General features: G+C 42.6%; 2 protein-coding genes across 2 annotated transcripts in view; both read left to right on the plus strand.

The window, feature by feature from the left end:
• The window catches only part of LOC136691592 (uncharacterized), a 35,747-nt gene extending 31,903 nt beyond the window's left edge, over positions 1-3,844 (plus strand). The window contains exons 18-19 of the mRNA XM_066664189.1: positions 415-489; positions 1,468-3,844. Coding sequence (XP_066520286.1) covers positions 415-462 — 48 coding nt within the window. The 3' untranslated portion in view covers positions 463-489; positions 1,468-3,844. The remainder of the gene's footprint in view (positions 1-414; positions 490-1,467) is intronic.
• Positions 3,845-11,985: 8,141 nt separating this feature from the next.
• LOC136691754 (uncharacterized) overlaps positions 11,986-25,184 on the plus strand; it is a 34,627-nt gene continuing 21,428 nt past the window's right edge. Inside the window, exons 1-2 of the mRNA XM_066664517.1 lie at positions 11,986-12,101; positions 23,906-24,250. Coding sequence (XP_066520614.1) covers positions 12,050-12,101; positions 23,906-24,250 — 397 coding nt within the window. The 5' untranslated portion in view covers positions 11,986-12,049. The remainder of the gene's footprint in view (positions 12,102-23,905; positions 24,251-25,184) is intronic.

The following is a 25,184-nucleotide window of genomic DNA, read 5'->3' on the forward strand; positions in this document are numbered from 1 at the left end:
AGTTTCAAGCATCAGATTAGAAATAACTGGTTATTTTGGAGAAAAAAAGAGGTTAAAAATAACTTGTGTAGTTTTCAGTGTAATAAAAGTTGAAGTAAAAAACAAACAAACATACAAGTGATTTGTAAATGATTTCTATTTTCCATATGGTTTCTAAATTGGGGCTGTACATTATTCACAGTATATTCACAATTCTTTCTAGTGAGTGTCTCCACAGAGAATCAGATATGGTCACGTGAAACAGACCAGCAACATGAAGTGTTACTTATTGCTCTTTTAATCATTTCTTTAATTATTTAAACTAATGCAACATCATTGTATTTGCAGATATAGGTGCAATATTATATAACATATGAGATGTGTTATTATTTTGTCAACTTTTCAATTTAAATTTCATGCTTTCCTTAAACACAGGAGGTGCCAGTACATAATCATGAACTACAGACACTGAACCAGAGCTGACCGTAATCTTAAGAAGGGTCTTAGGAGGTAAGATATAGCTCATATTTTTGTACTATTATTAAATGATGTTGAAAGTTATAAAGTAAAAACATAAAAAACATCTGCAGTTCACTCTGTACTTTTTCAGTCGAGACGAAGGAAGTGAAAAACTCAGAACAGCATCTTACAAATGTTTTCAGTTGACTGTTTATTTATTTATAACTTTGTGCATAGACAGAAAGGTTAAGTAACACAAAGGAAAATGTAGTATCAGGAATGAGGCATGGGAGTAAATGCAGAGATGCAGGACTTTTATTAAAACTAAAGGATCACATATGATATAACAAACAAGCAAAAGGGAACTAAACCTGAAAAGGGAATGCAATACCGTTAAACATATACTGTAAAAATAGACAGGATGAAGATATTTTAAAAAACAAAGCACATGGAGACTGATACTGAAGGAACATAAATGCAAGAGAAAAGCAGAAAACCAAGATGAGACAAGGAAGTGCTAAATCCTGACACAAAGGAGCTCCTTCTAAAACATTTTTTAATTAAAAATAAATAGGCTTTAAAATTCGTCCAGTGTAGATATTTGTCTGAGAACTGACAAGACTATAGGCCATTCCTAACACAAAAAGATTCTGGAAATCGTGTTCACATTAATTATACTACACACACACACACACACACACACACAATTTTGCCATTCAGAGTAGCAGCTTATTGTGTAAAAGGTTAATCCCTATAACCTCTGGATCATCCCGGTGACCAGGATATAGTGTCAGGTGTCATATATCCTTATTTTTTTCCTAAAATATTTACCCTGATAATTCAGACTTATTTCCAATGCAGCTTTTTGTTCTGCTGTTATCAAATAAAAATTTTAAAATAAAATTGTAATTTTGCAAGTGAAACTTAAAATTGCCAATTCTTTTTCAAATACCGCAATATTCTTCCTTTTTGTAATAAGAAACAGTAATACAGAGTTTTGTGATGTGTTTATTTATTTATTTATTTTAGGTATTTGGGAATTACACAGACATTTGAGGAACATGGATGGAGCTACAGCATGAAATATCATTAGTTGCTATGCAGATATGGAAGGGTTCTCCAGGAATTAAAGATCATCCTAGAAATTGTGTGCATGGTTAGTGTTAGATTATTGTGCCATATTTAGTATGTTGCCATTTTAAATCCAATCTTTCAGTGAAGGTTGGCTCTGTCTTTGTTGAAAAGACAATGAGTATCTAATTCTGTATCAGATATTAGACACCACTGCATGCTTAAAACAATCACAGTGATGTATAAACACAGGAGAGAAATGGGAATTGAAATTATTTAAGAAAACTGTATTTTATGAGATTTAAACTAACCTTACACTCTCAGGAAAAAAAAGGCAAACAGTGAAAATGTATTTTTGAAAAAGCTACAACAGTTGTATTAAAGTCCAGTTGTGTTCACTAAAGGTGCATTACATTCTCCAGAAACTTTGTAAGAATATTTGTAATGTTTCTTTACAGAACTGTGTAAAATAAGTAATATATAGTAAAATACTAAAATACTAAAAACTCCATAGTAAAATAATGGAGATAAAAAGGGGCATATGAAATCAGCTATTTTAAAATCTACGATTATAATAGAAGGTGGTACTATTATGTTCCCTGATTAAAAAGGTACAAAACATGTACCCTTGAGGATACCACCACAGTGACAGTGTTTCTGACAGTGCAGAATCAATCAGGAATTCAGTTATTTAAATACATCTGCGTTTGCATGTGTGTTCTATTGGTTTTTCTGAGAGCATTGTTGCCATCATACCTTAACGGGGCATTTACATGATCAGCTGATGTTTTTAGTGCAGTGTTCTTCGAAAATATTCTTCAGTGTTTGCCCCTGAGAGGTCTTATCAGCATTGGAGGACATTTTCACTTTTAACATTTGTCAAAAATAGTTTTACTTTGTCATATCAGTACATTGATCAATGTTAACTGCAATAAAATTATTAAAATGTCTTTAACTGAGAACTTGAGTCTGTTTGTAAATTAATTTTTTAAATGAGGATAAAACTGAGGGCGGCACGGTGGCGCAGGTAGTGTCGCAGTCACACAGCTCCAGGGGCCTGGAGGTTGTGGGTTCGATTCCCGCTCCGGGTGACTGTCTGTGAGGAGTTGGTGTGTTCTCCCCGTGTCCGCGTGGGTTTCCTCCGGTTGCTCCGGTTTCCTCCCACAGTCCAAAAACACATGTTGTAGGTGGATTGGCGACTCAAAAGTGTCCGTAGGTGTGAGTGAATGGGTGTGTGTGTCTGTGTTGCCGTTCAGGGTGTATTCCCGCATTGCAGGAATGATTCCAGGTAGGCTCTGGACCCACCGCGACCCTGAATTGGATAAGCGGTTACAGATAATGAATGAATGAATGAATAATTACTTATTGGAACCAGCTGTCTCTATATTATTAGAGAAATCTCCATTGTGGAAGTCCCCTTGACCAAGGCAATGTGGATGCCCACTACTCTGGGTGTTTACTGCCCCAGTACAGTAGGGTGTATATTTGTGTGTGTATAAATAAGATAGGTCAAATTTCATTGTACTGTTGTAAAATGACTTTAAGGGTAGAAATATACTTACTGCTAACTATGTGTTTGTGTATGCATCATGGGTGCCTCATAAAAAAAAAGCTCTTAGTTGTGCCCAATATGTATTCTTGTGTAAACGCTGCCTGTTTTTGCTCCAACATCTTCAAAGTTGTAATTATTTTGGGCAAGCACTCTAGGAGTACCAGTGTACTAATATTTCTGCTTTTAAATCCTGTCTCGAATGCAACTCAGTTACAAAACCAATAAATACTGCCTTCTAAGGCACTGACTTGTGAGACAGCAAAACAGAATGGCAATGAGGTTGCTGTTGTTTCAGATAATGCTAATATGTGCGGTTGGAAGCCTAGCCGTTGTTATTTTGTTATCGAAAATCTCGGTATTCCTAATCGCGATATTGATACTTCCGCAGAATTGTGCCAAACTTACTAAGTATCAGCGTTATAGACATTTCTCCATTAGATTGTATCCGGATTAAAACAGCGCTGCTCGGAGATCGTTACATTAAAATACTCAGTGTACAGGGAAAAGTCCAGCTACATCGAGCTGTTTATTTTCCAGGTTTTTCAGTATGGATAGAGGGGTTTTACCGGGTAGCATAATGCTAGCAACATTAATCACTCACCATTTTCGACAAGAATGCTGTACAGAAAGCAGATGTAAGGCTAGATTTTTACGGTTGAACTTCGAATTACATTTATCTGCTAAAAGACAAGAGGCCGATACCCAGTTTTCTCCGAGAAGCCGCGATAACAGACAGAGGGCTACGCTACCGAAAACCAGGGGTCCCACCCCAATCACAGCCTTCAGGACATGAAGCTCACTAGGTACGCACTATGTAGAGAGTAGGGAGCATGGCGAGATTTTGAACGCAGCCCGTTTCCGTGCTCAAACATACCAGAAGAACACGACCCGACAGCGCGTGACCCGTTCCTCCTGTGTAGCCTCAACTCTGTGGACAAGCACCGTGACAGTCATTTATAGAACGGTTTATTGAAAGTTAAATTGACAAAAAAAGTTTTAAGGTATAATTTTTTTTTAAAAGTATTAAAAAAATATTTAAAGTTTTAAATAGTTTTAAAGTAGTTTATATACCATGTAAGTTTTAAAACGAACCCATCTGTGTCCACAAATTAAGACAATGAAGAAAGGAACAAGCAAAAACAAGCAAGGACAGTTACAGTTACAATCTCTTGGACATCTGGTTATGAAGGGGTTATCATTACCAGGGTCTCGATTTTACAGTAAATAACAGTTATATGTTTTTCATTTAAAAATAATTATCATAATAAATAAATAAATAAAATTATGGTTTCTATTAAATTAATTTTATCAAGCCACAGTTGGTTTAATTTGTAATAAAATGAGGTTTTGTGAGACAAGTGGCACGAGGGAATAAGCTGTGTAAAAGCAATAATGTATTTCATTTTAGTTACTGCCTCTTATTTTCTGTATATATTATTTCTTATTTCTCATATCCTATGTTATAAAATGTATACATATGTTTATAAATAGGCCTAAATGAAATTGAATTACAGGAATGGATTCCACTCAATTAAATGAAAGTTTTAATGTTGCAGTGCAGCTGCAGTGAAGAGGCCTGTTTAATTTTCTCAGTCCTGTAATAGTGTAATGGATGCAGTAACTGTAGCACTCGCATGGCTTTCCCTCTTTTGAGGAGCTCGTTAATGTCACAGAATTCCTTTCTCAGTACAAGTTTCCTGTCACTCCAAGAGAATATAGTTCTGTATTTGATGCTAACCCATCTGATGTGCTTATGCTGTTTAAGGATGTTGTCTTTTCTTCTCTTCAGTCTATGAGTCCTCATGACCCTAGACATTCAACTATTGGTAAGATTTGTTTCTCAGCTCAACTAAAATCCTTCAAATCTCAAATCTGATCTTTATTTCAAGAGAATTTGGTTACACCCCCTTGTTCTGTATCCTACTGGAACCCCTTTATGCAAAAGCCGATATAGATATCTCTAAACTTTATCCAGAAACATCTGTTCATCATTTTTGGAAACATACTTGCTCACAGAACTTTTGGAAAATCATTGCTGCTCTGATGTCTGATATCAAACCTAATTTCTCACTCTATTTTGAAATGATTTGTTTGGTATCACAGATTTAAAAATGAAAGACTCCTCTGCCATATTATTATAATTCTGATCTTGTTTTTTTGCAAAGTTTCATATTCATAAAAGTAAAACAATGCCTAGAAAGCCTCTTTTTGACCTCTTTGTAATGGATGTTAAATTGTATCTTGATGCAATCTCAGATTCAAACAACAAAAAGTTTATAAAATCTATATATATTTGTAGTATGTACAATTTAAATTCAATAACTTATTTATATCTCCTTTTATTTTATTTCTTAACTGCTTTGTCCCCTTTTTATTTATTTATAGAATCTTTGTTCTTGAAATGTCTGTAAGATATGCCAAGTTATTTATAAAAGTTGATTAAAAAAATAAATGAATGTATTATTATTCCCGCCCACACTTTTGGAGCTCCGTACAAAAGAGAAAGTAAAAGAGTTTAATTTTACAGAAGTGTACTCTTTTCAGAGCTGAAGATGTATTTAGTTATTTATCTTTTTCTATCCGGAGTCTTCACTGTCTGTGATGGTGTCACATCTTGGCACTTTCTTGGTTGTTTTCCCCTTCCATGTGGCTCTGTCTGTTTGTTGTTTTTCCTATCTCCGCCCTCGTTCCACTCTAGCTCCACCTTTTGTTCCGCCTCTTTATTAAACTGTCTGTGTTGTAGCGAGTGTGTCCGCCTCCGTAAATCCACTCATCACGACCTCGTGACAGAATGACCGATCAACAAAAGGACACAGCTAGCACGGACTACTCGTTTAAAAGATGTGTTGTTCGCCGGACTCCGTTTTGCACAGGCCCCAAAGATCCCGTGGAGGAGGCGTTAAGAGCGGCCTCGGAATGGAGTCGACGGCTCCAGATCATGCCCGGCGCGAGTACTTATCTTCGACCAAAGGACTCGATTCAGGAATCGAGTAATTGCTCCAGCGGGAATCGACGGAGCCGGAGGAGAAAGCGGGCTGGAGTCTCCCCCTCGCTGGACGATTATCCCCTCAGGTCCGGGGAAATTCTTCGGGGGGGGGGGGGGGGGTTAAGGGTAGGGGCTGTTAGCCTCCTACCTCAGGACAACGGAGGTGAGCTAACAGGGGCGCACCTCTGGGGGAATCCCTCAAGACTGCGCCCATCAGACCCCCTAAACCCTTAACAGCTCCAGTCCACGACGTAAGAGCACGAGCCCCGGCCACCGTGGACGTTGCTGCAGGGCCTCCTGTTTCCAAAGACAGCGCTGCAGTTCCTTCTGCCGTCCAGGAGAAGCTTGCAAGCCTCCTGGCAGATCTGGAAGCTTTTAAGAGAGCGGCGTCTCCGGCCGCTTCTGATCCCGCGAGAGCGGCATCTCCGGCCGCTTCTGATCCCGCGAGAGCGGCGTCTCCGGCCGCTTCTGATACCGCGAGAGCGGCGTCTCCGGCCGCTTCTGATCCCGCGAGAGCGGCGTCTCCGGCCGCTCCTGTTCCTGTGAGAGCGGCGCCTCCGGCCGCTTCTGTTCCCATAAGAGTGGCGTCTCCGGCCGCTCCTGTTCCCGTGAGCGCGGCGCCTCCAGCCACGCCTGTCTTCGTGAGCGCGACGCCCGCCTCTCCTGTCTTCGTGAGCGCGACGCCCGCCTCTCCTGTCTACGTGAGCGCGACGCCCGCCTCTCCTGTCTACGTGAGCGCGACGCCCGCCTCTCCTGTCTTCGTGAGCGCGACGCCCGCCTCTCCTGTCTTCGTGAGCGTGACGCCCGCCTCTCCTGTCTTCGTGAGCGCGACGCCCGCCTCTCCTGTCTACGTGAGCGCGACGCCCACCTCTCCTGTCTACGTGAGCGCGACGCCCGCCTCTCCTGTCTACGTGAGTGCGACGCCCGCCTCTCCTGTCTTCGTGAGCGCGGCGCTTCCAGCCGCTCCTGCCTTCGTGGACGTCGTCGCAGCTCCCTCTGCCTCCGTGGACGACGTCGCAGCTTCCTCTGCCTCCGTGGACGTCGTCGCAGATTCTACTGCCTCCGTGGACGTCGTCGCAGGTTCCCTTGCCTCCGTGGACATCATCGCAGATTCTCCTGCCTCCGTGGACGTCGCCGCAGGTTCCCCGGCCTCCGTGGACGTCGTCGCAGATTCTCCTGCCTCCGTGGACGTCGTCGCAGGGCCTCCTGTCTCTGTGAGTGCGGCTCCCTCAGCCGCTCCTGTCTCCGGGACTTTGGCTTCTGCCCCTGTGAATGTGGCTACGGCCATTTCTGTCCCTGTGACTGTGGCCCCGGCCGCTCCTGGTCGTGCCCGTAGGACGGCCCCGAGGACTTCGAGGCCGATCCCCAGAACTGTGCCCAGGCTGGTTCCTCAGACTCTTCCACAGACTATTGCCAGTCCTGGGCATTCCCCAGTTATATTTGTTCCAGTGTCTGTTCCTGTCCTGATTCCTGTTTCTGTTGTCGTCCCTGTACCTGTGTCTGCTTTTCTTTCAGTTCCGGTTCCTGTCACCGTGTTAATGTCTGTCCCAGTAAATGTCATGGTTCCTGTACCCCTGCCAAGCCCAGTCCAGTTCCCTGTTAGTCCTTTCCAGTTCCCAGTTAGACCCTCTGTCCAGTCACCAGTTAAACCCTCTGTCCAGTCCCATGTCCAGTTTCCTAACTATTCCCAGTATCGACCCTCAGCATCAGCACCTGTCCAGTCTATGTTTCAGTCCCCTGTCTCTGCTCCTGTTCTGTCTCAGTCCCCGTTCAGTGTTCAGTCAAATGTCCAACATCCTGTCCAGTCACGTATGCTTGCTCCTGCTTTGTCTCCTGTCTTCCCACGATTCCCGTATCTTCTTTCTAGTTCTGTCCAGTGTCCGTTTAAGTCTAGTTCCTTGTTCCCTTTTCCATTTCCTATCTTGTCCTGAGTCTTTTGGTTTCATGTTTGTTTTGTTTCTTCTGGCCCCTCCTGCGCCAGCTCCTGGAGAGTCTAGTTTTTTGCGCCCCGGGAGTTGCGCGTCTTGGGGGGGGTAGGGGGGGGGTCTGTCACATCTTGGCACTTTCTTGTTTGTTTTCCCCTTCCATGTGGCTCTGTCTGTTTGTTGTTTTTCCTATCTCCGCCCTCGTTCCACTCTAGCTCCACCTTTTGTTCCGCCTCTTTATTAAACTGTATGTGTTGTAGCGAGTGTGTCCGCCTCCGTAAATCCACTCATCACGCCCTCGTGACAGATGGTAAGTGGTATTTTAAACATTTCTCTTGTTCGTTTAAATATATATGTATATATACAATGAAAATGCCGTCTAGAATTCTGGCAGAAATACTGAACATTTAAAGCTCTATATTAATGACAATAATAAACTGTGTTTAAAAGAGGCACAGCTATGCAGTAGTCAAAAAATAAACAAAATAATAAATAAAAAATAAAAGGACATTAATCATTAATGTGCCAATTTTCACAGCTTATTGCTCAGTAAAAATTTGTATGTTGAGAGTAGGTACTTGGTGTAGTTTGAATGACGAGGCAGAAACTTATCCTGAGCTGAGTGCATGACGTTTAACAGACACTCAATAAAGCACAAAATGTGCCTTATTAGAAGCAGAGATCTAAATCAATACTGGCAAATGCAGCGAAAGCAAAAAGAGTAAACAGTGGCTTGTGAAAAGGGACTTCAAGAAAACAGCTTATATAACAAGACACAACTATGAACACCTATGACCAACTCCAGCTCACAGGTGTGGTGTGTGGCTAGGGGAAGCATGAAGGGAATCAAGGCAGACAGCTAATCAAAGACCAAACCAAACTAAAACCAAGACCATGGGTACTTTCATCCATTTTGTAGACAACACTGTCAGACAGTATAAAAATAATTTTAAAAAAGAAAACATTTTAAACCGTTCAGTACAATCTCTTGGGGGGATATTTTAATCAAATCTATAATAATTATTCGGCGGCACGGTGGCGCAGCAGGTAGTGTCGCAGTCACACAGCTCCAGGAACCTGGAGGTTGTGGGTTCGATTCCGGGTGACTGTCTGTGAGGAGTTGGTGTGTTCTCCCTGTGTCCACGTGGGTTTCCTCCGGGTGCTCCGGTTTCCTCCCACAGTCTAAAAACACACGTTGCAGGTGGATTGGCGACTCGAAAGTGTCCGTAGGTGTGAGTGAATGTGTGTGTGTCTGTGTTGCCCTGTGAAGGACTGGCGTCCCCTCCAGGGTGTATTCCCGCCTTGCGCCCAATGATTCCAGGTAGGCTCTGGACCCACCGCAACCCTGAACTGGATAAGGGTTACAGACAATGAATGAATGAATGTTCCATCCATCCATCCATTATCTGTAACCGCTTATCCAATTTAGGGTCACGGGGGGTCCAGAGCCTACCTGGAATCATTTTCATATAAATTTTTTGGCAAACTATTCTCACTATTCTAACGTGTATGCAAAATCCTGGTAGATTTACTTTTGTCACATCGCGGTGTTCATAATCGCGGTATCGATACTTCGGTCGGATGATGCAGAACTAATACTCGTTCAGTAAACTCATTTATTATATTATGCACGGAATAAAAGCAGTACTGTTCAGATAGGAGCAGTACCGCTTACAGGACACGAAGTGCACTAGGTAAGCGTCAATGCTGAGTGCACTACGTAGGGAGTAGGGAGCAGGGTGAGATTGTAAACACAACTAATTTTCTTCCTCAAAACAAGCTAAAAGTACACGGCGCGACAACGGGAGACTCTCTCAGACACTTTCAGTCGTTGCTAAAATGGCGAATGGAATGTCCATTTGGCAAAATATAGTAAATGTTTAACGTAGAGGAGAAGGTCTCGTCAACAGAAGTTCAAAATGCTTGGAGGTCACGTGACTCTTGCAGGCTTCAGATAGTTTCAGGAATCACCAGGCGGCCAAATTAAATAGAGAAACTGCAAACTTTTGATCATGGCCTTCAATACATGCATTGATTTAAAATATTTTTACGGCACATTGTTCTGTGCATGTGGCTACATATATGCTTAAAATCGTCAATATTTCAGGTTTAGTGCGAAAATCTGCCGTTACTTGCCTCGTAGACGTATTGTAGACCATGACATCTCAGTTACAGACATGTTCATGTTGTCGATTGCTTTGACATATATATATTTTAAATCATACAGATTTTTAAACTTGTACAGTAGTCAGTATAAAATGGTTTCTGATCATTTAGAGGCAGGTGAAGACATGCTCATCAATCATCACCATTCACAATCATTAAAAACAGTACATTAAAATATTGCATCCTGCCAAGACATTAAATCAAATATGTTTACACACATAAAAATATTTACCTTGGTTTTACATGCACTTATTACCACAATTAACCCATTTCATTAAAATAAATAATGAACCCGCAGCAGGTAGTGTCGCAGTCACACAGCTCCAGGGGCCTGGAGGTTGTGGGTCCGATTCCCGCTCCGGGTGACTGTCTGTGAGGAGTTGGTGTGTTCTCCCTGTGTCCGCGTGGGTTTCCTCCGGGTGCTCCGGTTTCCTCCCACAGTCCAAAAACACACGTTGCAGGTGGATTGGCGACTCGAAGGTGTGAATGTGTGTGTGTGTGTGGCCCTGTGAAGGACTGGCGTCCCCTCCAGGGTGTATTCCCGCCTTGCGCCCGATGATTCCAGGTAGGCTCTGGACCCCCCGCGACCCTAAATTGGATAAGCGGTTACAGATGTTGGATGGAAACAATGGCTGGTTCAATTCAGTAAAGTGAACTGTTGTTACATTACTAAAGATTACAAGAACAAATAAAATATGTGAAGTAGTGTTCAAACACCTGCACATTTCACACAAAGAACACACCATTGGGAAGCTTATTTTCTTTATTAAAAAAGAGCAAAGCCAAAACCCAGGGTGAGACTCAAGGTGGAGGATGAAGATGTTCTTTCTTTTCTGTTTTAAAAGTCTCAGATATTCTTTACACCACATTGTACATAATCACAAAACAATTCTGTTCTTAACTGTTGTGTAACTTTAGCTTAGATTCTATTACAAAGTAAATCCTCATTTCTCCTTCTCCACTCCAAACTCTACAGTCACTCGCCCAGTTACATTTAACAAATAACCCCAAAGACAAACATCACGCTAGAATAATTTTTCACTCTAATAATTCTTCCAATGGTAAAAATCATAAAATATTATTATGAGAAGGTAATTCCCAGGCTGTTCTTTATTATGGTTACTCTTTACTCAAAGTCCTATAGTCTAATTAACTGTTAATCGCCAAATCTACTAATTCAGTAGGAAATATACGAACATGCTTTAACGCATTTGTTAATTGGTTACTGATGTGATAATATAAAATCACTTTCTATAAACATTTTAAACTTTCAATACTCTATGCTCAAAAATGAATTAAGTCACAGAGGCTCCTCCCACAAGTTGACAGAGATTGACAAAACGTCAGGATATTTTTGATCTTTGTAGAAAAGTACATGTGATTCTCTCGCACAGAGCAAGCAAGGACAGTTACAATGTTTTGGACGCCTGAAGGGCTTTAGCATCAGCCAGTGACTCAATTTTTCATCTTCACTTATTTTTTTTTTATCAAATTTGTTAAAAATAACAAACAAGGTTTCTCAAAATAAGGTTTTTTAGACAAGTGAATATAGCGGGCATTTACACAAAGTATTTTATAAAATCAATAATATATTATCCATCATGATGTAACACACTGAAATGGCAACTTGCAGAAACTGCAGCCATTTACTACAGTGAGTTACTGCCTGTTAGTTTCTGCAGTGAGCTTTAATCATTGGTGAAATGTTGACTATTTGGACCATGATGGTGATATAACGCATGCAGCAGCTGTAGCACTCGCACGCCTTCCCGCTGGTGATTGGCTCGTTATACTCGGTTGCTGTGCTGTGATTGGCTGGATTGTTCAAGTGATTGACAGTGGCCCGTTAGAGTGTTTAGTGAAAGTGAAACCGTTTTATTTAACGGATGTTTTATCTTCTCAGAACTGAAGATGAGTTTAGTTATTTACCTCCTTTTATCGGGAGTCTTCACTATCTGCGACGGTAAGCCGCGATTTATACATCGTTACTTGTAAGATACAACGAGGTAAATGGAGTCTAATATAGAGTTCAGACTTAAAAAATGTAGCACTCGGCTCTCGTTTTCTTTAGCTGCAATAATATAATCCGGGTAGGGACTAGGGCGTAGGCTGGTTTAAAATAAAACAAGTAATTTCTAAAAAGCAAAAATATTATATATATATATGGATTTTGTATATTTGAAAAAAAAATGAAAGTGAAGGGATAGCTCACGTGAACATGTAATGTGTCTGGCCCAAATAATGGGTACATGGCCAAGGGCTAAAATACCAACAACACTTGATAACCTGATTAGGCTGTTCCTTATTTTGCAGCTTCTCAAAATTTGCTCATTTTAAGTTTTGGCTATTATTGATTCATTATATTTACTTATTCATCAAAGTTTTATTGCACTGAATGATATCTGAAGTTCTGTCTGAAGTGGAAACAAGCAAAGATACCTCACACTGTTACAGTGGACTCTTCTTGCACATATATCTGCACATTGTTGCACATTACTTCCTGTACTTTATTACTGTTACGTGGCTGCCACCATGAAGAACTGCACATTTTTGTCTGCATTGTGTTGTACTGTCTGTGTGCACTTGTACTGTGTTGTACTGTCTGTGTACACTTGTACTGTGTTGTACTGTCCGTGTGCACATGTACTGTGTTGTACTGTCTGTGTGCATATGTACTGTGTTGTACTGTCTGTGTGCACTTGTACTGTGTTGTACTGTGTGTGTGCACTTGTACTGTGTTGTACTGTCTGTGTGCGCTTGAACTGTGTTGTACTGTCTGTGTGCGCTTGTACTGTGTTGTACTGTCTGTGTGCACATGTACTGTGTTGTACTGTCTGTGTACACTTGTACTGTGTTGTACTGTCTGTGTGCACTTGTACTGTGTTGTACTGTCTGTGTGCACATGTACTGTGTTGTACTGTCTGTGTGCACTTGTACTGTGTTGTACTGTCTGTGTGCACATGTACTGTGTTGTACTGTGTGTGTGCACTTGTACTGTGTTGTACTGTCCGTGTGCACTTGTACTGTGTTGTACTGTCTGTGTGCACATGTACTGTGTTGTACTGTCTGTGTGCACTTGTACTGTGTTGTACTGTCTGTGTGCACTTGTACTGTGTTGTACTGTCCGTGTGCACATGTACTGTGTTGTACTGTCCGTGTGCACTTGTACTGTGTTGTACTGTCTGTGTGCGCTTGAACTGTGTTGTACTGTCTGTGTGCGCTTGTACTGTGTTGTACTGTCTGTGTGCACATGTACTGTGTTGTACTGTCTGTGTACACTTGTACTGTGTTGTACTGTCTGTGTGCACTTGTACTGTGTTGTACTGTCTGTGTGCACATGTACTGTGTTGTACTGTCTGTGTGCACTTGTACTGTGTTGTACTGTCTGTGTGCACATGTACTGTGTTGTACTGTGTGTGTGCACTTGTACTGTGTTGTACTGTCCGTGTGCACTTGTACTGTGTTGTACTGTCTGTGTGCACATGTACTGTGTTGTACTGTCTGTGTGCACTTGTACTGTGTTGTACTGTCTGTGTGCACTTGTACTGTGTTGTACTGTCCGTGTGCACATGTACTGTGTTGTACTGTCCGTGTGCACTTGTACTGTGTGGTACTGTCTGTGTGCACATGTACTGTGTTGTACTGTCTGTGTGCATATGTACTGTGTTGTACTGTCTGTGTGCACTTGTACTGTGTTGTACTGTGTGTGTGCACTTGTACTGTGTTGTACTGTGTGTGTGCACTTGTACTGTGTTGTACTGTCTGTGTGCGCTTGAACTGTGTTGTACTGTCTGTGTGCGCTTGTACTGTGTTGTACTGTCTGTGTGCACATGTACTGTGTTGTACTGTCTGTGTACACTTGTACTGTGTTGTACTGTCTGTGTGCACTTGTACTGTGTTGTACTGTCTGTGTGCACATGTACTGTGTTGTACTGTCTGTGTGCACTTGTACTGTGTTGTACTGTCCGTGTGCACATGTACTGTGTTGTACTGTCCGTGTGCACTTGTACTGTGTGGTACTGTCTGTGTGCACATGTACTGTGTTGTACTGTCTGTGTGCATATGTACTGTGTTGTACTGTCTGTGTGCACTTGTACTGTGTTGTACTGTGTGTGTGCACTTGTACTGTGTTGTACTGTGTGTGTGCACTTGTACTGTGTTGTACTGTCTGTGTGCGCTTGAACTGTGTTGTACTGTCTGTGTGCGCTTGTACTGTGTTGTACTGTCTGTGTGCACATGTACTGTGTTGTACTGTCTGTGTACACTTGTACTGTGTTGTACTGTCTGTGTGCACTTGTACTGTGTTGTACTGTCTGTGTGCACATGTACTGTGTTGTACTGTCTGTGTGCACTTGTACTGTGTTGTACTGTCTGTGTGCACATGTACTGTGTTGTACTGTGTGTGTGCACTTGTACTGTGTTGTACTGTCTGTGTGCACTTGTACTGTGTTGTACTGTCTGTGTGCACATGTACTGTGTTGTACTGTCTGTGTGCACATGTACTGTGTTGTACTGTCTGTGTGCACTTGTACTGTGTTGTACTGTCTGTGTGCACTTGTACTGTGTTGTACTGTCTGTGTGCACATGTACTGTGTTGTACTGTCTGTGTGCACATGTACTGTGTTGTACTGTCTGTGTGCACTTGTACTGTGTTGTACTGTCTGTGTGCACTCGTACTGTGTTGTACTGTCTGTGTGCACTTGTACTGTGTTGTACTGTCTGTGTGCACTTGTACTGTGCTGTATTGTCTATGTGCACTTGTACTGTGTTGTACTGTCTGTGTGCTCTTGTACTGTGTTGTACTGTCTATGTGCACTTGTACTGTGTTGTACTGTCTGTGTGCACATGTACTGTGTTGTACTGTCTGTGTGCTCTTGTACTGTGTTGTACTGTCTATGTGCACTTGTACTGTGTTGTACTGTCCGTGTGCACTTGTACTGTGTTGTACTGTCTGTGTGCACATGTACTGTGTTGTACTGTCTGTGTGCACTTGTACTGTGTTGTACTGTCCATGTGCACATGTACTGTGTTGTACTGTCCGTGTGCACTTGTACTGTGTTGTACTGTCTGTGTACACTTGTACTGTGTTGTACTGTCTGTGTGCACTTGTACTGTGTTGTACTGTCTTTGTGCCCTTGTACTGTGTTGTACTGTCTGTGTACACTTGTGCTGTGTTGTACTGTCTGTGTGCTCTTGTACTGTGTTGTACTGTCTATGTGCACTTGTACTGTGTTGTACTGTCTGTGTGCACATGTACTGTGTTGTACTGTCCGTGTGCACTTGTACTGTGTTGTACTGTCTGTGTGCACATGTACTGTGTTGTACTGTCTGTGTGCACTCGTACTGTGTTGTACTGTCTGTGTGCACTTGTACTGTGTTGTACTGTCTGTGTGCACTTGTACTGTGCTGTATTGTCTATGTGCACTTGTACTGTGTTGTACTGTCTGTGTGCTCTTGTACTGTGTTGTACTGTCTGTGTGCACATGTACTGTGTTGTACTGTCCGTGTGCACTTGTACTGTGTTGTACTGTCTGTGTGCACATGTACTGTGTTGTACTGTCTGTGTGCACTCGTACTGTGTTGTACTGTCTGTGTGCACTTGTACTGTGTTGTACTGTCTGTGTGCACTTGTACTGTGCTGTATTGTCTATGTGCACTTGTACTGTGTTGTACTGTCTGTGTGCTCTTGTACTGTGTTGTACTGTCTATGTGCACTTGTACTGTGTTGTACTGTCTGTGTGCACATGTACTGTGTTGTACTGTCTGTGTGCTCTTGTACTGTGTTGTACTGTCTATGTGCACTTGTACTGTGTTGTACTGTCCGTGTGCACTTGTACTGTGTTGTACTGTCTGTGTGCACATGTACTGTGTTGTACTGTCTGTGTGCACTTGTACTGTGTTGTACTGTCCGTGTGCACATGTACTGTGTTGTACTGTCCGTGTGCACTTGTACTGTGTTGTACTGTCTGTGTACACTTGTACTGTGTTGTACTGTCTGTGTGCACTTGTACTGTGTTGTACTGTCTTTGTGCCCTTGTACTGTGTTGTACTGTCTGTGTACACTTGTGCTGTGTTGTACTGTCTGTGTGCTCTTGTACTGTGTTGTACTGTCTATGTGCACTTGTACTGTGTTGTACTGTCTGTGTGCACATGTACTGTGTTGTACTGTCCGTGTGCACTTGTACTGTGTTGTACTGTCTGTGTGCACATGTACTGTGTTGTACTGTCTGTGTGCACATGTACTGTGTTGTACTGTCTGTGTGCACTTGTACTGTGTTGTACTGTCCGTGTGCACATGTACTGTGTTGTACTGTCCGTGTGCACTTGTACTGTGTTGTACTGTCTGTGTACACTTGTACTGTGTTGTACTGTCTGTGTGCACTTGTACTGTGTTGTATTGTCTGTGTGCACTTGTACTGTGTTGTACTGTCCGTGTGCACTTGTACTGTGTTGTACTGTCTATGTGCACTTGTACTGTGTTGTACTGTCTGTGTGCACATGTACTGTGTTGTACTGTCCGTGTGCACTTGTACTGTGTTGTACTGTCTGTGTGCACTCGTACTGTGTTGTACTGTCTGTGTGCACATGTACTGTGTTGTACTGTCTGTGTGCACTTGTACTGTGTTGTACTGTCTGTGTGCACATGTACTGTGTTGTACTGTGTGTGTGCACTTGTACTGTGTTGTACTGTCTGTGTGCACTTGTACTGTGTTGTACTGTCTGTGTGCACATGTACTGTGTTGTACTGTCTGTGTGCACATGTACTGTGTTGTACTGTCTGTGTGCACTTGTACTGTGTTGTACTGTCTGTGTGCATTTGTACTGTGTTGTACTGTCTGTGTGCACATGTACTGTGTTGTACTGTCTGTGTGCACATGTACTGTGTTGTACTGTCTGTGTGCACTTGTACTGTGTTGTACTGTCTGTGTGCACTCGTACTGTGTTGTACTGTCTGTGTGCACTTGTACTGTGTTGTACTGTCTGTGTGCACTTGTACTGTGCTGTATTGTCTATGTGCACTTGTACTGTGTTGTACTGTCTGTGTGCTCTTGTACTGTGTTGTACTGTCTATGTGCACTTGTACTGTGTTGTACTGTCTGTGTGCACATGTACTGTGTTGTACTGTCTGTGTGCTCTTGTACTGTGTTGTACTGTCTATGTGCACTTGTACTGTGTTGTACTGTCCGTGTGCACTTGTACTGTGTTGTACTGTCTGTGTGCACATGTACTGTGTTGTACTGTCTGTGTGCACTTGTACTGTGTTGTACTGTCCGTGTGCACATGTACTGTGTTGTACTGTCCGTGTGCACTTGTACTGTGTTGTACTGTCTGTGTACACTTGTACTGTGTTGTACTGTCTGTGTGCACTTGTACTGTGTTGTACTGTCTTTGTGCCCTTGTACTGTGTTGTACTGTCTGTGTACACTTGTGCTGTGTTGTACTGTCTGTGTGCTCTTGTACTGTGTTGTACTGTCTATGTGCACTTGTACTGTGTTGTACTGTCTGTGTGCACATGTACTGTGTTGTACTGTCCGTGTGCACTTGTACTGTGTTGTACTGTCTGTGTGCACATGTACTGTGTTGTACTGTCTGTGTGCACATGTACTGTGTTGTACTGTCTGTGTGCACTTGTACTGTGTTGTACTGTCTGTGTACACTTGTACTGTGTTGTACTGTCTGTGTGCACTTGTACTGTGTTGTACTGTCTTTGTGCCCTTGTACTGTGTTGTACTGTCTGTGTACACTTGTGCTGTGTTGTACTGTCTAAGTGCACTTGTACTGTGTTGGACTGTCTGTGTGCACTTGTACTGTGTTGTACTGTCTGTGTGCACTTGTACTGTGTTGTACTGTCTGTGTACACTTGTACTGTGTTGTACTGTCTAAGTGCACTTGTACTGTGTTGTACTGTCTGTGTGCACTTGTACTGTGTTGTATTGTCCGTGTGCACTTGTACTGTGTTGTACTGTCCGTGTGCACTTGTACTGTGTTGTACTGTCTGTGTGCACTTGTACTGTGTTGTACTGTCTGTGTGCACATGTACTGTGTTGTACTGTCTTTGTGCCCTTGTACTGTGTTGTACTGTCTGTGTACACTTGTGCTGTGTTGTACTGTCTGTGTGCTCTTGTACTGTGTTGTACTGTCTATGTGCACTTGTACTGTGTTGTACTGTCTGTGTGCACATGTACTGTGTTGTACTGTCCGTGTGCACTTGTACTGTGTTGTACTGTCTGTGTGCACTTGTACTGTGTTGTACTGTCTGTGTGCACATGTACTGTGTTGTACTGTCTGTGTGCACTTGTACTGTGTTGTACTGTCTGTGTGCACATGTACTGTGTTGTACTGTGTGTGTGCACTTGTACTGTGTTGTACTGTCTGTGTGCACTTGTACTGTGTTGTACTGTCTGTGTGCACATGTACTGTGTTGTACTGTCTGTGTGCACATGTACTGTGTTGTACTGTCTGTGTGCACTTGTACTGTGTTGTACTGTCTGTGTGCACTTGTACTGTGTTGTACTGTCTGTGTGCACATGTACTGTGTTGTACTGTCTGTGTGCACATGTACTGTGTTGTACTGTCTGTGTGCACTTGTACTGTGTTGTACTGTCTGTGTGCACTCGTACTGTGTTGTACTGTCTGTGTGCACATGTACTGTGTTGTACTGTCTGTGTGCACTTGTACTGTGTTGTACTGTCCGTGTGCACATGTACTGTGTTGTACTGTCCGTGTGCACTTGTACTGTGTTGTACTGTCTTTGTGCCCTTGTACTGTGTTGTACTGTCTGTGTACACTTGTGCTGTGTTGTACTGTCTGTGTGCACTTGTACTGTGTTGTACTGTCTGTGTGCACTCGTACTGTGTTGTACTGTCTGTGTGCACATGTACTGTGTTGTACTGTCTGTGTGCACTTGTACTGTGTTGTACTGTCCGTGTGCACATGTACTGTGTTGTACTGTCCGTGTGCACTTGTACTGTGTTGTACTGTCTTTGTGCCCTTGTACTGTGTTGTACTGTCTGTGTGCACATGTACTGTGTTGTACTGTCCGTGTGCACTTGTACTGTGTTGTACTGTCTGTGTGCACATGTACTGTGTTGTACTGTCCGTGTGCACATGTACTGTGTTGTACTGTCCGTGTGCACTTGTACTGTGTTGTACTGTCTGTGTGCACATGTACTGTGTTGTACTGACCGTGTGCACTTGTACTGTGTTGTACTGTCTGTGTACACTTGTACTGTTTTGTACTGTCTGTGTGCACTTGTACTGTGTTGTACTGTCTTTGTGCCTTTGTACTGTGTTGTACTGTCTGTGTACACTTGTGCTGTGTTGTACTGTCTAAGTGCACTTGTACTGTGTTGGACTGTCTGTGTGCACTTGTACTGTGTTGTACTGTCTGTGTGCACTTGTACTGTGTTGTACTGTCTGTGTACACTTGTACTGTGTTGTACTGTCTAAGTGCACTTGTACTGTGTTGTACTGTCTGTGTGCACTTGTACTGTGTTGTATTGTCTGTGTGCACTTGTACTGTGTTGTACTGTCCGTGTGCACTTGTACTGTGTTGTACTGTCTGTGTGCACTTGTACTGTGTTGTACTGTCTGTGTGCATTTGTACTGTGTTGTACTGTCTTTGTGCCCTTGTACTGTGTTGTACTGTCTGTGTACACTTGTGCTGTGTTGTACTGTCTGTGTGCTCGTGTACTGTGTTGTACTGTCTATGTGCACTTGTACTGTGTTGTACTGTCTGTGTGCACATGTACTGTGTTGTACTGTCCGTGTGCACTTGTACTGTGTTGTACTGTCTGTGTGCACATGTACTGTGTTGTACTGTCTGTGTGCACATGTACTGTGTTGTACTGTCTGTGTGCACTTGTACTGTGTTGTACTGTCCGTGTGCACATGTACTGTGTTGTACTGTCCGTGTGCACTTGTACTGTGTTGTACTGTCTGTGTACACTTGTACTGTGTTGTACTGTCTGTGTGCACTTGTACTGTGTTGTACTGTCTTTGTGCCCTTGTACTGTGTTGTACTGTCTGTGTACACTTGTGCTGTGTTGTACTGTCTAAGTGCACTTGTACTGTGTTGTACTGTCTGTGTGCACTTGTACTGTGTTGTACTGTCTGTGTGCACTTGTACTGTGTTGTACTGTCTGTGTACACTTGTACTGTGTTGTACTGTCTAAGTGCACTTGTACTGTGTTGTACTGTCTGTGTGCACTTGTACTGTGTTGTATTGTCTGTGTGCACTTGTACTGTGTTGTACTGTCTGTGTGCACTTGTACTGTGTTGTACTGTCTGTGTACACTTGTACTGTGTTGTACTGTCTGTGTGCACATGTACTGTGTTGTACTGTCCGTGTGCACTTGTACTGTGTTGTACTGTTTATGTGCACACGTACTGTGTTGTACTATCTTTGTGCACATGTACTGTGTTGTACTGTCTGTGTGCACATGTACTGTGTTGTACTGTCCGTGTGCACTTGTACTGTGTTGTACTGTCTGTGTGCACATGTACTGTGTTGTACTGTCTGTGTGCACATGTACTGTGTTGTACTGTCTGTGTGCACTTGTACTGTGTTGTACTGTCCGTGTGCACATGTACTGTGTTGTACTGTCCGTGTGCACTTGTACTGTGTTGTACTGTCTGTGTGCACATGTACTGTGTTGTACTGTCTGTGTGCACTTGTACTGTGTTGTACTGTCTGTGTGCACTTGTACTGTGTTGTACTGTCTGTGTGCACTTGTACTGTGTTGTACTGTCTGTATACACTTGTACTGTGTTGTACTGTCTTTGTGCCCTTGTACTGTGTTGTACTGTCTGTGTACACTTGTACTGTGTTGTACTGTCTTTGTGCCCTTGTACTGTGTTGTACTGTCTGTGTACACTTGTGCTGTGTTGTACTGTCTAAGTGCACTTGTACTGTGTTGTACTGTCTGTGTGCACTTGTACTGTGTTGTACTGTCTGTGTGCACTTGTACTGTGTTGTACTGTCTGTGTACACTTGTACTGTGTTGTACTGTCTAAGTGCACTTGTACTGTGTTGTACTGCCTGTGTGCACTTGTACTGTGTTGTATTGTCTGTGTGCACTTGTACTGTGTTGTACTGTCTGTGTGCACTTGTACTGTGTTGTACTGTCTGTGTGCACATGTACTGTGTTGTACTGTCTGTGTGCACATGTACTGTGTTGTACTGTCTGTGTGCACTTTTACTGTGTTGTACTGTCTGTGTGCACTTGTACTGTGTTGTACTGTCTTTGTGCACTTTTACTGTGTTGTACTGTCTGTGTGCGCTTGTACTGTGTTGTACTGTCTATGTGCACTTGTACTGTGTTGTACTGTCTTTGTGCACTTTTACTGTGTTGTACTGTCTATGTGCACTTGTACTGTGTTGTACTGTCTGTGTGCACTTGTACTGTGTTGTACTGTCTGTGTGCACATGTACTGTGTTGTACTGTCTGTGTGCACTTGTACTGTGTTGTACTGTCTATGTGCACATGTACTGTGTTGTACTGTCTTTGTGCACATCAGTGGCGATTGCTCTAAGAATGCAAAGGAAGCTCAGCTTCCCCTAAAATGTCAAAAAATAAGTGATCAAATGTATACTGTTGTGTGTACATGTCATTGAATAAATATGCACTACAACGCGCTCATCTTTTGTTCAGAATCAGCTTCTTATCTCTGGTAAAGACGCGGCTTTCCTCTCAATCATTCGCGCAGATTCACAGTGATTTGAACAGTGAGGACGCTGAGCATCCTTGGAGTTCAATAGCAAAGCAGCGAAGTGAAGCAAAACTTGACGAGCCATTGGATAAATGCTGGGCTTTTTCCATCAGACGCTCAGCGTCTCTGGGGGTCTATGGGGCAGTGGGTTGGCCTCGGCTGGCCCGGACGCTCAGCTTCTGTATGATGATTGGATGATCTGTCTGAGGCTGAATCCCTTTTTGATTGACAGCGAAATGAGCGAATCAGTGATCCTTTGGTGTTAAGATCCGTGGGAGCATTAGATTTTCATTCTGTTCTGAGTTGAACCGGAGATTTTCTTAATCCTTTTAGTGGCATTTTCTTTGTTAAAAACGACTAGTGACAAATCGAGCTTCTATTTCTGGTGGGTTTTTTTGTAGCTGCTTGTGTTTGGAGACTGACTTCTATCACTGTTTCTGACTTCTATCGCAGTTTCTAGCGAGTGCTGCTGAGCCCCTCCACCGTCACAAAGCACTCACAGGCGGACACACTTCACATGGGCCAAGGTCCTTTAAGCAGCCTAGCTCTGCTGGCCATTGAGAGGACACTAGTCAAGTCCCTGGAAAAGACGCACTGTTGGTACGACAGGGTCACAGATCATTTCCTTGAAAAGGGACGGAGGGTAGAATTTACGTATAAATAAACCGACACATTTTATGATGTAGGCTGAAATTGAGCTTCCCCTCCTTGAAAGACCAGCATCCGCCACTGGTGCACATGTACTGTGTTGTACTGTGTGTGTGCACTTGTACTGTGTTGTACAGTCGGTGTGCATATGTACTGTGTTGTACAGTCTGTGTGCACTTGTACTGTGTTGTACAGTCTGTGTGCACTTGTACTGTGTTGTACTGTCTGTGTGCACTTGTACTGTGTTGTACTGTCCGTGTGCACTTGTACTGTGTTGTACTGTCTGTGTGCACTTGTACTGTGTTGTACTGTCCGTGTGCACTTGTACTGTGTTGTACTGTCTGTGTGCACTTGTACTGTGTTGTACAGTCTGTGTGCACTTGTACTGTGTTGTACTGTGTGTGTGCACTTGTACTGTGTTGTACTGTCTGTGTGCACTTGTACTGTGTTGTACAGTCTGTGTGCACTTGTACTGTGTTGTACTGTGTGTGTGCACTTGTACTGTGTTGTACTGTGTGTGTGCACTTGTACTGTGTTGTACTGTGTGTGTGCACTTGTACTGTGTTGTACTGTCTGTGTGCACTTGTACTGTGTTGTACAGTCTGTGTGCACTTGTACTGTGTTGTACTGTCTGTGTGCACTTGTACTGTGTTGTACTGTCTGTGTGCACTTGTACTGTGTTGTACTGTCTGTGTGCACTTGTACTGTGTTGTACTGTCTGTGTGCACTTGTACTGTGTTGTACTGTCTGTGTGCACTTGTACTGTGTTGTACAGTCTGTGTGCACTTGTACTGTGTTGTACTGTGTGTGTGCACTTGTACTGTGTTGTACTGTCTGTGTGCACTTGTACTGTGTTGTACTGTCTATGTGTACTTGTACTGTGTTTTACTGTGTGTGTGCACTTGTACTGTGTTGTACTGTGTGTGTGCACTTGTACTGTGTTGTACTGTGTGTGTGCACTTGTACTGTGTTGTACTGTGTGTGTGCACTTGTACTGTGTTGTACTGTCTGTGTGCACTTGTACTGTGTTGTACAGTCTGTGTGCACTTGTACTGTGTTGTACTGTGTGTGTGCACTTGTACTGTGTTGTACTGTGTGTGTGCACTTGTACTGTGTTGTACAGTCTGTGTGCACTTGTACTGTGTTGTACTGTGTGTGTGCACTTGTACTGTGTTGTACTGTGTGTGTGCACTTGTACTGTGTTGCACTTGCGTTTCTGTCTGCACTCGTGCTTTGTGTTTTGTGTTAGACCATGGTCCTGGAGGAACGTTGTTTCATCTCACTGTGTACTATGTATATAATTAAAATGAGAATAAAGCCTCTTGAATCAATCCTTTTCTGACAACTAATACTGAAAACTGTAAATGTGAAGTATTTCTCATTTCACTGTATTACCTGTTCTTTCAGGGCTCCGTGTGTTGGGTGCCTCTGATCCTCTGACTGTGGAATTAAAGGGTTCAGTGGTTCTGCCCTGTTATGTGGAAGATCCCATACCACTGGGAGAGCTGGAAGTGGAGTGGAAGAAAATTGACACTCAAGATTTAGTGCATTTATTTCAAGATGGAGAAAGTCGACCAGAATCTCAAGGCCACGATTACATTGGAAGAGCCAGTTTCTTTACTGAAGAGATTAAACATGGAAACTTCTCTCTGCTCCTTACAAATCTCACCCTTAAAGATTCTGGTGTTTATAATTGTTCAGTTTACACACAACAGGAATCTGGGCAAACTTCAGCTGAAATAAAGGAGATTGGTGAGTGAAACACAACATTAACTTTATTTGTGACAATTTAAAGTAATTAAGTGTTGATTGTAAAACTCTAAACAGGATGTTTTCCAAGATGAATCAGTGTAATATTCACACATTAATTACTTGGATGTATTCTGAAAAAAAGCAACTTATGTCTCAATAAATTTGCTGCTGTCAGTGTATTTAAAATCTTCAAAGTGCCCCTGTTTGGTAGCTGTGCTTGATTAAAAGGTCAGTGCATTCTAGTTTATTATAGGTATTTAAATCTGGAGAAGGTGATTTTTTTAAGAACACTTTTTGTCTGACTTGGAAACAAGCAGAGATTTTCAGAGGATAGAAAAAGTGAAATATGATCCAGTTAACTGTATTTGTTGTTTCTTCAGGACTCTGTGTGTTAGGTCTCGGTGATATCTTCAGAAACAATTTTTGTGTTAAATTCCTGGAAATACTCTTAACATCCTTATAGTAATCAGTAAAAATAATAAAAATAATTACTTATCTGTATATGCCACAGGACAGTAAAAGATCAGTACAGTCATTTTATTCAGACAGAACAAAATGAATTAATGGTTTACTAGAGCCACTCTGATTTCTAAAGAAACACACCCCTGAAGGGTAGAGAGAGAGGTTTAGAAATGAAAGCTGAACTAAGACAAGGTTTTCTAACAGCAAGAGGCTGGATAAAGCCAGAGAGCTGCCAAAATAGTGGTGTGGCTGTTGGTTGTTTTCTTACACATGAATCAGCCATATTTCAGCATAGTTCCTTGGTTTATTTACTCCTTGTATCTTGCTCACAGAGCATGGATACTTTTGCCTCAAAGAATAAAAAACTTTCACAGTGAGGAATGGGGACCCAGGTAGAAAAAAGGCCCAAAATTGTATTTTTTCTTTTCCTTACTGGCTACATGCTACTGCTCTGTCCCATACACCGCCCAAC

This window comes from Hoplias malabaricus, chromosome 3 (genome assembly GCF_029633855.1).
Source record: "Hoplias malabaricus isolate fHopMal1 chromosome 3, fHopMal1.hap1, whole genome shotgun sequence".
Taxonomy (NCBI): domain Eukaryota; kingdom Metazoa; phylum Chordata; class Actinopteri; order Characiformes; family Erythrinidae; genus Hoplias; species Hoplias malabaricus.